Source organism: Helicoverpa zea, chromosome 13, assembly GCF_022581195.2.
Source record: "Helicoverpa zea isolate HzStark_Cry1AcR chromosome 13, ilHelZeax1.1, whole genome shotgun sequence".
Lineage (NCBI taxonomy): Eukaryota > Metazoa > Arthropoda > Insecta > Lepidoptera > Noctuidae > Helicoverpa > Helicoverpa zea.
In genome coordinates, this window is record NC_061464.1 from 1,188,978 (window position 1) to 1,200,309 (window position 11,332).

Here is an 11,332-nt window from a genome sequence, read left to right on the forward strand (position 1 = left end):
CCCCCAGACGCCGCAGCTTCCCGGCCCGTCAAGAACCAGACAACGGTCGTGCAGTGCGGTTCTTCGTCCGTTCTCTCGGCTGGGTCGAGATCTCAGAGTCCGACCTGACTCCGGAGCGGTCCAGCAGGGCCGTCAACAAGTGTATCGTGGATCTCAGCTTGGGCCGCAATGATCTATTGGATCAAGTCGGCCGCTGGGGCGATGTGAGTTAACTGTCAGAGAGTTTTACAAATACCTCTTCTACCTATCTAAACGAGATGTTGTTCCTTTTCTCAATTTCATTAAAATAGTCGTCTTAGAGGCTTTTTTCTTCAGTTATAAGTTTAAAAACGATCCTTAACGATGGATTTTAAAAAGTTGGCAGTTGTAGAATTGTGCGGCAATCTGAAATTGACACTTTACCTAGGTCATTACGAAGTATATATTTTGAAGGGAGACTAATCTAATGTTCCGTTTAGGTACAACATAGCTCCTGAGCTAATTTTAATTCTATTCTTGCCGAATGTAAACTAATTCTGTTTCGTCTTTTTCTCAAAGGGCAAAGATCTTTTCATGGACTTAGACGACGGGGCCCTCAAGCTGATTGACCCAGAGAGCCTCAACACGCTTCACACACAGCCCATACACACTATACGCGTATGGGGAGTCGGGCGGGACAACGGCCGGTGAGTAACCACCCTTATAATCACACATACTAAATTAGTTAAAAAAATATTAAATAATGAACCTGTTTTCTGTCTTTGCTTTCTGGGAAATAGTGAAAGGTAAATACTGAAGAATTTCGGGTTTTAAAATTAGATTTTTTGTGTGATTTTGTATTGGTTTTCCGAGGTTATGTTACGGTTGAAATTTTTGATCGACATAGTGCAGTAGACATTGTCAACGCCTTTTTAGGACAAATATGAACTTGTTAGAGTAGGTAATTTAGGAGGCCTTTTTTGTTTCTCTATAGTTCTTGTAAATACATTAGCTTTCACATTGTTATTTTGGCTTTAACATCACTAAAACTATCTTTTATTATCGTCATTTCACGCTGTCATATGCATCGCCGACAAACTGACGAAAATACAGCTACCGTCATTTGTTTTTTTCTGGCGCCCTTGTTCAGCAAGTTTTCGGGCGCCCATCATTTGCACGCTTATATACTCTAATCTTGTTCAAGCTTCTAGAACCTTCTTTTATTTCCAGGGATTTCGCATATGTGGCCCGTGATCGAGCTACTCGCAAGCACATGTGCCATGTGTTCCGTTGTGAGGCGCCGGCTAGGAGCATCGCCAATGCTCTGAGGGATATATGCAAGCGTATCATGATTGAACGTTCTCTGCAGCCCCCGCCTCGTCCCACGGATTTGCCAGCTACTAGGCGTCCTAGACCGCTTTCTGGTAAGTTTAATTAATCTGTATTGCACTGACAATTTTGTCACTCTTATTAAGTCCGTGGATATTTATGGATGTTAACCAGTTGTCACGTCGTCACATGCACGCATTTGTACGCCATTGATCACACAGTTTATTCATAATAACCTGAAATCACATGGGAAATAATCACGTTCGATTTATTCGTGATGTGATTTCTGATCATCTGCTGAGCCTTTTCCTGTTGGGGTCAGCTTCCAGTGTAATCGTATGCAGCTGAAAACCAGTGATTTGATTTCTTCTTCCTGCCCCGTTCCCAATTTTGGAGTCGGCGCACCAGTAATAATTACTTTTTTGATTAGAATATACTGTCCCACTGCTGGACAAAGGCCTCCCACATGACCTCCTATCTTTCTCTATGGGTCGCTATTTGGGGCCAATCCTTGGGGAAGCTGTCTAAGTCTCCTCTCCAGCGTTTCCTTGGTCTTCCTCTTGGTCGCCTTCGATCATCAGGAATCCATTTTCTGGTGATAATTACTGCATATATTAAATTCCTTTTTTTATTGGTACAGTGGGTGCAGCATTCCCAACCCCAATGGAGGAGCCGCGCAAGACGGTCCGCGCGCTGTACCTGGGCAGCGCGGAGGTTCCGCGCGCGACGGGCATGCGCGTGCTGAACGACGCGCTGGAGCGCCTCGCGGCCGCGCGCCCGCCCTCCGCCTGGCGCCCCGTCGCCGTCGCCGTCGCGCCTTCCATGATCACTATTACTGATGAAGGGGTGAGTGTCACTTGTTCTGTGGGTCTACATAATATATGTTACTGTCTTGTGCGTGTAGGTACTTAAAATTTTCTTACTATGAGGGCAGCGAGTGCCTTAGAGTGAGAACCTGATCAGACATTGTGTCAGAATTTTTTAAAATCCGTTTTAAAGTTATAAAATTAAGGTAATCAACATAAGACTGGAAGTCTAGTATTGATATATGTATTGATGGATATATTGAACTCTTTCCAGTCTCTTTACGTTTGAGGTTTAATGTACCACCAAGTTTCAGAGCCCGGATGGCTTTTGTTTGGTTTTTCACAACCGTCAGATTTGACTCCGAGATCAAGTGCAATTGCGTTCGCGAATATGATTTTCCTCATGATTTTTAATAGGGCTGTCGCAGCTACTCTACTAAGCATTTTCTTCGACAATTCCAGGAGACAACCCCGATAGTGGAGTGCCGCGTGCGCTACCTGTCGTTCCTGGGCATCGGGCGCGACGTGCGGCGCTGCGCCTTCATCGTGCACGCGGCGCGCGACGTGTTCCTCGCGCACGCCTTCCACGCCGAGCCCTCCTCCGGCGCCCTCTGCAAGACCATCGAGGCCGCCTGCAAGGTATACTTGCTGACACCATCGATCCCCTGCCTCATTGTCCCAAAGTGGGGTACTGACCTTCTACCAAGTAGTGAAGGTTGACCATTAATCACCGCGTTTGCTCTGTTACGAGTTGGTGATTTCAGACTTAAGAGACTTAAGAGACTATCTCGGGAATTATAGGTACCTAAGTATAGTTTTTATTCTTCAAGTTTTTCTTTCACCTTTAATCAGTATTTGGTGTCTAAGATTACTTAGGAGCCTTTTTCCCAACTACGTTGGGGTCGGCTTCCATTCTATCCGGATGCAGCTGAGTACCAGTGCTTTACAAGGAGTGACTGCCTACCTGAACTACGTTGGGGTCGGCTTCCATTCTAATCGATGCAGCTGAGCACCAGTGCTTTACAAGGAGCCACTGCCTACCTGACCTCCCTATTAGTTATATAGCACTTAATATAACTAAGATAAGTTGTACTGGTACCTGTCTCACCTGAAATCGAACCTCCACACTCATACTGGAGACACTAAGCCACTACAACTAATTTCGGACCGACATACTGAGCTATATGTGCCATCCTGTCCACAGCTGCGCTACCAGAAGTGCCTGGACGCGCACGGCGGGCCGGCGGGCGGCGGCGCGGGCGAGGCGGCGCGCGGCTCGCTGGGCGCGGCGCTCAAGTCGCTGGTGGGCTCGCTCACCGGCCGCCGCGCCTCCTGAACCCCTCCCGCCCAGCCGCACTCGCAAGGTAACAACCACTACACAACCATTTGCATTTGTAATCTAAACGTCACGACGGAACACGACGGTTTTTAGTCAGTAAGAGTCTGACACTCCCTCACCGCTGCTAACCCACAGCGGCAGGGGTCATTTGATGATTTTTGACGTCGTTTAAAAAAAAAAGCTCTTACTCACTCTCTCAAACAAACTCCCAACTCACTCCCTTGCTTTCACAGCATCTCAAACTCATTCACTCTCAAAGTCACCCCCTCTCTTACTCGCTCAACTGCACTTATTTACTTTCCCAGAATATCTTTAGGAACCACAAGATTATCCATATCGACAATAGTTTATTCTGTTCTGGTCTTGTGCACAGACGATAAATCATCACAAAATGTTTCCAGAAAATTCCCCGGGGCGGGAGGAGTGCGGCGAGGCGGTTGGAGGCGACAGTGCTGCCCCCGACGAGCAGTAGCAGCCATTACATGACGTCACACTCACCGCCGCTGTATCGTTTTAACTGAGTAGTGCTCTCTCAGCAATACTAGTGTGCCTACCGATTGAAGGAAAAAGATTGTTAGGATTGACGTCATTTTATCTCGTATAAAGAACAATTTTTGGGCCGGACCCGTGAGTGGCAGATAAAACGTGCGGAATAGAGTAAGAAAGAGCGCGAAACGCCATATTGTCGCCATAATCGCTGTCGTAATGCGGTACTAAGCGCCTATTGTCAAAGATATGAATAGGTTTTAACCAAAGTACTCCTTAAAACGATACAAATCACGCAAGTCGACTGAGAAACATGACTAGAAAACTAGCCATCATAGTTTTGCTTACATTACATTGACAGACACCCATGTCTTTAAATGTCAAATAAAACATTTGACAATCTGGACTTTGAATTTGACATTTCATACAATCTCGACTGCATTGAACATATCTATTCGTTTTTTTATGCTAATAGGCCGTCATACTTAGTGGAAATATACTTAAATAAATTACGTGCAATATAGCAATAACAGGACTTTTTATTAATTAAGAAATGTAACCGACAAGTCATTTTCCCTGTTGTTTTAAAACATTGTTTTCAGATTGAATTTGTAAATAGAACTGTTGGTAAATTGCTTATAATACGTGCTTTATATAAACTCCACAACAGAAATGAACAAGAAATGGGATCATGCGCTCATATAGGCAGGATAATGTCTCCGGATCGTTTACGAACGATGCCTGCAATATGAGTTCATTAACTACCACAAATAAATGACTTGATACCAAAATGTCAAATACTAAATTGAATGGAGTTACTATAATAATTTAATTAATGTTAGAGTAGCTACATGTAAGTCGGTGTTAAATTTTAATGTCAGACATCTTGAAATTGCAATTAGGCAAGCTAGCTTCCTCCATTAAAACTTCGATATTCGCCATAAGTTTGACTGTGTAAAATTCCTAATACTGTATTACTAAAACATTAATTAAATTAAAAATAAAATCGTTAAGCATTATAATCCTATCCCTTCCTTGCTTGTAAACTGTTGAAATACAAACCTATGTATTACCTCGAGTTGTAAAAAGCCTGTTTTAATTTGATGTTAAACGTTATGTATTTGTAAAACTTTACGTGATGTTTACAAAGTTAATGCATTTTCTATAAGTTTGTACTACAAACTGCATAGAATAATATTGTGTGACTTTTAAACATTAAATAAAATTAACTAGTTGTTAGGATAACGTTTTAGAATAGATAAATGCTGATGTCCGATATCAAACCATATTTTTAGGGCTGATGTTTGTATTGATATATCGATGTGGTTTTCGACTTGAAATGTCAAATTAAACTTGACAAGTCGAGGTTAATTTTACATTTTAAATTGACATTACCGTTGGGATTTACCAAAATGTTGGTCTCTTGAAGGTTACCTTATAAATTACTAGTCCATAGAAGTAGGTATGTTAAGCTTTTGTAAATTTAACGCTATTTATATTCTGTGACACAATATCTCACAGAACACTATTGATGTTAAAATAGATTTTTGTGTAAAATTAATTGTAAGACTCGTAACGGTTTAGTTTGGGATGTTGGAGGTTCTTTGTAAATAATTGTAAACTTAATGCGAGTAAACATAAGGTAGATAATTGATAGTTTGGGACAGTTTTCGGTCAGGGCTGGCCGGCTGCAGCACGCGATGGCTAGTCATTCGTAAACTGGCGTTAGATGTTAGCCAGTGTGTATGGAAAGTATTGGTGTTGAGCACGGTATGTACCTAGACAGTAAGGCATCAATGGTTTCCAAAAACTTCGGTTCGTAGAGTTATTAACGAATATAGGACCCTATGAGTATAAATAAAGAGTTTATTTTTGCTTAAGCTTTAAGGTATTTAGAATTTCGATTGCTAAAGATAAATATTTTTTGTATGATCACCTCATTGAGTATTTATAATATTTATATTATAATGTAAGCTTTTTGGGCGTAAATTATATCTTTAGTTCCGCATTTTGAAGGCTCAAATTTAAAGTCCACTAGTTGTGTCTTAAAGATATTAATTTGACAAAGGACTCTGATTGTAAAATAGAAGTCTAACTGTCAAAGATTTTAAGAACTAGACTTTAAATATTGAGCGATGGTCTACACTACCATCACAATATAATTTAAAACCCATCAAATCGCTAACCTCATTGTTACAAGGGTGTTCGGAACACATTGAGCTTTCAATAATATTATATATTTATACGTAATATTCAAACCGCTGATATTTAAATTAGATTAAAACAAAACCTAAATTCGGCCATTTTACATGCATAAAATATAAAATAAAATGGCTGACGAGTTGCCGTTGGCAGCTTATGTAGATTAGAAGTTTCATAAGGAGAGTCGACATGAAAAAGGGAATTGGGACCCATGAAAAAGATTTTCGAATTAAATTTGACCTTACCGCAGTTGAAGTTTACTTATGGTCAAAGTTGGAAGACTTCAGTAGGTACCTATTTCAACTATGGAAGGTGAAATGAGTTCCAAAGTTACTCGAAATGTATTATTAATTAAAAGTGTTTGTGTGTCTGTAACACTTCGACAAATATATAGATAACTTAATAGTTTATAAAAGGGAGGGGATGACCTTTGAATATCAGCTAGACAAGATGACATAATGCTAAGGTTAGTAGGTTCACAGATGATTCAAAATGTTTGAACTTGACACTGACTTTCAAATAACTTTCAGAAAATTAGCATATTCCAAGTTCATTCTCTTTCAATAGAGTTAAGGCATTCGACTTAGAATATCACAAAATAGCTTCAAAGTATATTTCAAATATTAGAAAAAATCTGTGTCGCTTCACACTTATATAAATATAATGATACACTGAGCTGTTCTATAATACGTAAAGATAGTGTTATCACACTCTAATGCTAAGTAAAAGTCATTATTTATACAAAAATATATGAATATTTTAGAGTTGGGTTCATATGGGAACAATTGGACTGTTTACCTCGTGGTCAATGCCCAGTCGTTCTTGTATGAGTCCCACTTGGGCGCCATAACGTGACATTGCAAGCTTCAACGGCCTTTTATCGGATGAAGTATGTCAATATTTTCTATAAAAAATAAACGTTTATGTAGTTTATTAGATAGCTTGTGAATTCCTGTTTTCTAGCTCACTGTTGAATATAAACGATCGGGAAGATGTTATATACAGTCATCGCTTTGACAGCTTAAAAGCCTTCAAACTGTGGCTTTTAATGAATACTTTTGTGAAATTAATAAAAAAATATTCATACACATGTGTTTTGTTTTCTTTAGAATGCCTTGAATTTGGAACAAAATCAAAACCAAAATTCATTTATTCAAACTTGGCTGCAAAACAGCACTTTTCGAACGTCAAAAAAAAATACATAAGACAGCCCCCAAAACGCCCACCCTTCACCACTTCCTAATAAAACGCTTGCTTGAGAACCTAATAAAACGACTAACACCGGAATTATTATACAAATATTACGTTTGTTGCCCGTGGTACTACCAATAGTACTACCAGTAGTACCACGGGCAAATTTTTCTTCCCGTAGTACTACCAAGCGGTCTGGTAGTACCACGGGCAAGAAAAAACTACCCGTGGTACTACTGTCAATATTTTAGTTTTTTTTCAACCCTTTTATTGTCACAGTTGATATTGACATCCTAGAAAGAGAATTGAAATATACATTTTTTTAATGTGGATATATTTTGGTACTGTTTCGTAAATAGGTCTGGTATTTATAGTTGTGAAATTTTTCATTGCTCAAAATCGACAAGAGTCAAAAACACTTAGTTTTTTTTTCACAAATCAGAATTATATATCTACTTACGTTTTTCATTTTATTTATATTAAGTAGATAAGTATTATATTAAGTAGGTAGTGTTATTCATTAAAATTATCGACCGCATTGAGTAGGTATTGTTATGCTGTCCTAGTACTTTACTTTTTTGTTTCGGCCGTCTTCTGTAAATTAGATTTAAAACGTACTTTGCGTCCAGCGCAGATAGTGTAGCTTCCTAACAGTGAAAGAATCATAGGATTTGACGCATTTGGTGCACTTCTCAAATTATACATCATGCTCAAATGGTGCACTTCGCAACTGGTGCTCTTCTCAAATAAATTTCTTTGTTATAATTTATTTTGGAGTAGGTGACTCTTTCTTACATATTTTTTTTTGTTATTTTTGTTTGACTTTTTATATTACTTTTAAAATTTTTAATTTTTTTTTATTTTGAAAAATCATGAGCCTAAAATAAATATTTGTATGGGATAAGGGCAGGAGGATGATGATGTATATAAAAATATTTGAAATAAGTTCGGACTTTGACTGTTTGCCTACTCGCTACAGCAGCGTAGCGAGTGTTTCAAAACTTAGAATCCTGAGCGATAGCGAAAGAATCAAAAGAGCACAAGGTGAAAAATCTTTGCACTCGAGTGCAACACGTAACTTTTTATCAATCACCGGAGTTAAAAAGTAAACCTACCAATCTCGGAATTTCGATGCAACTGCTCTCCCCGTGTACCAAGACAGCATAACTTACCTGAGTATTCCAATGTCCAGACGGAAATGCTGACCAAGTACCAGGATAGCATAAAATACATCAAGTAAATCCCACGAGATCAAGGTATTCAATTCTGATTTGTGAAAAAAAAAACTAAGTGTTTTTGACTCTTGTCGATTTTGAGCAATGAAAAATTTCACAACTACCAGATCTATTTACGAAATAGTACCAAAATATATCCACATTAAAAAAATATATATTTCAATTCTCTTTCTAGGATGACAACATCAACTGTGACAACAAAAGGGTTGAAAAAAACCTAAAATATTGACAGTAGTACCACGGGTAGTTTTTTCTTGCCCGTGGTACTACCAGACCGCTTGGTAGTACTACGGGAAGAAAAATTTGCCCGTGGTACTACTGGTAGTACTATTGGTAGTACCACGGGCAACAAACGAAATATTATACAATTATTTTTTTTCAGTTTTACAGTTCATTTCGTTTCTATAATAAACTTCAAATACAAATACAAATACAAATATTCTTTATTGTGGTACATAGGTAAACAGTGAGTTGTTACATGGTTTTTATTAAATTGTACACAGCTATGACCCGCCATAATGGCATACAATAATTTTAAGGTAACATTTTATAACATTAGATTAGATTATAGATTAATTCACATAATGATATCAAGGCTGCAATTGAAATTATAAGCATAAATTATAAACATAAACATAAATTATAAACTCAATCAAAATTAAATAACATCATCCAAATAATCCTTTAGAGTATAGTAACATTTGTCTATTAACAATTCAAATAATTTCTTTTTATAATTATGTAACTCTAAGTCTCTAATTGTATTTGGCAATTTATTATAAATGTCGGGTATAAGATAAAAAACACTTTTGTGGAAAAGAGCAGTTTTGTGGGGTTCACGTGTCATTTTGTCTTTACGTCTGGTTCTATTACTAAATTTACTTCCTCTGTCTTTATTAGAACAGCCGTTTAATAAATTCAAAGAACAAATTAGGCTCAATTCACACCAAAAGCGCGGCGAAGGGCAGCGAAGCGAAGCGCGGTTTGAGTGTCATTTGAATTTTTACTTTATTCCCATTACTATAATGTATATTTTCGCATGAGAAACTCGAACGAGTCGCGCGGATGCCCGCGACGCCGCGGGACTTCCCGCGAATTCCATGAACGGAGTCGTGCGACTGCGCGGGAACTCCCGAGAATGCTCTAGCAGTAGCGAGCGGCCGCTGGCAATATCCCGCCCCTCGCGCCCGCTCCCCGCGCGCGTCTGTTGCGAGCGCGCGAGCGAGTGGGTTTTTTCTTTTTAATCTTTTCTTTTTTCTCATTATCTCTTCGGCTTTTTCCTCTTCAATTATATGTGCAATAATGATTAAATCCAAAACACCCATATTACTGCTTAAACACAAGTTTCCTCTTGTTTTGTTGAAAGTCAACTGCGCTAGAAGAGCCGCGGCCCGTGAATTCATCGAGGGCGGGCTCGAAAAGGCGCGCGCAGTCCCGCGACTTCTCGAGCATTCCAGCGAATTCTCGAGCAGTCGCGGGAATCCACGCGCGTTCTCTACCGAGCGGGTCGCTGCGCTTCGCTGCCCTTCGCCACGCTTTTGGTGTGAATTGAGCCTTTGGGGTCAATTCCCACTGAAAGAGCAGCGGCCGGCAGCGGCCGTAATTGCAAGGGATTGAGCGCGAGCGCGGCGGGCCGCGCGGCGCCGCACCGCGCCGCGCTCTTACATTTTCCGTGCTCTTACGGCCGCTGCTCTTTCAGTGGGAATTGACCCTTAAGGCTATTCTTGTTCAAAAGGCATATTATACAATTAATGATTATTTGAATGATAAAAATAGTTGGTCGCCATGTTGAACGCAAGACAGCTATAGGTATTATAATTGATTTTTTTTTGTAAATGACATCTAAATTTTACAATCAATTAGGTATTATTATTCATTTTTTTACAATTCGTTTTTTTTTTTTATTATTGACATTACTTGGTTTTACATTATTGACAGGATACATTTACTGTATTATTATATTTTATTTTAATCATCTATTTATATTTTTTCCCTTTGGATTACTGTAAATAAGGACCACTACTTAGCGATAATTGATCCTGATATTGAGTTGTGTAGCAGTGAGTACGTCATGCTCCCTTAGACAGCACTGCTTGCGGTAGCGTCGGTGGTCGGGTTGCCAAATATGTGCGAGGGGGGCGATGGCTGATCCTCGCGTTATGCTCGTGAACGGGTGCTGCTTGTGGTGCCAGGTCGTCTTATTGACTATATAAGTAGTATTATACAATTTTATAAACTCTTTTCATATACTTCTTTTATTTTCTGGCTGAGTGGTCCAATTTACTAGATTCATTACTTACATATGTTGTACATTACATAGGGTTGCAATAGAATATCACATGAAGGTGGGCACTCCCTCATAAACTATTACAAATAATTGGAGGTTATACAATTTTTTTTCACATCATATTTATTAAATGCTTGAGTTAGACAAGTTACGTAGGGTAAGTGCTAGCTAGCATGTGGTGGATTGTATAAATCATTTTTTAAATGTAATTTTGTTTTATGACAATATTGCGTATTGCATACTGCAATGTACTCACTGTAATTCGTTGAAAGGGTTCTTTTAACCTACAGACAGACATGTGTTGCTGAGGAGTTTGTTGCGCCACTTATTCTTCCCAGCAAAAACACATAGGCAGTGGTGAAGGGTGGGCGTTTTGGGGGCTGTCTCATGTATTTTTTTTGACGTTCGAAAAGTGCTGTTTTGCAGCCATGTTTGAATAAATGAGTTTAGATTTTGATTTTTATAAAAGATAAATAAAAGTTTGGTTGTTTGAATTAAA

At 39.1% G+C, this 11,332-nt stretch overlaps 1 protein-coding gene across 7 annotated transcripts in view; it reads left to right on the forward strand.

Moving 5' to 3' along the window:
* The window catches only part of LOC124635517 (protein Fe65 homolog), a 73,616-nt gene extending 66,406 nt beyond the window's left edge, over positions 1 to 7,210 (forward strand). For 5 of the 7 annotated variants that reach the window (XM_047171395.1, XM_047171399.1, XM_047171401.1 and 2 more), the window contains 8 exons: positions 8 to 203; positions 538 to 665; positions 759 to 764; positions 1,189 to 1,382; positions 1,928 to 2,133; positions 2,556 to 2,732; positions 3,298 to 3,457; positions 3,834 to 7,210. In XM_047171395.1, coding sequence (XP_047027351.1) covers positions 8 to 203; positions 538 to 665; positions 759 to 764; positions 1,189 to 1,382; positions 1,928 to 2,133; positions 2,556 to 2,732; positions 3,298 to 3,429 — 1,039 coding nt within the window. In that variant the 3' untranslated portion in view covers positions 3,430 to 3,457; positions 3,834 to 7,210. The remainder of the gene's footprint in view (positions 1 to 7; positions 204 to 537; positions 666 to 758; positions 765 to 1,188; positions 1,383 to 1,927; positions 2,134 to 2,555; positions 2,733 to 3,297; positions 3,458 to 3,833) is intronic. The other 2 variants (XM_047171398.1, XM_047171400.1) reach the window with 1 other exon arrangement.
* The last annotated feature ends 4,122 nt before the right edge of the window (positions 7,211 to 11,332 follow it).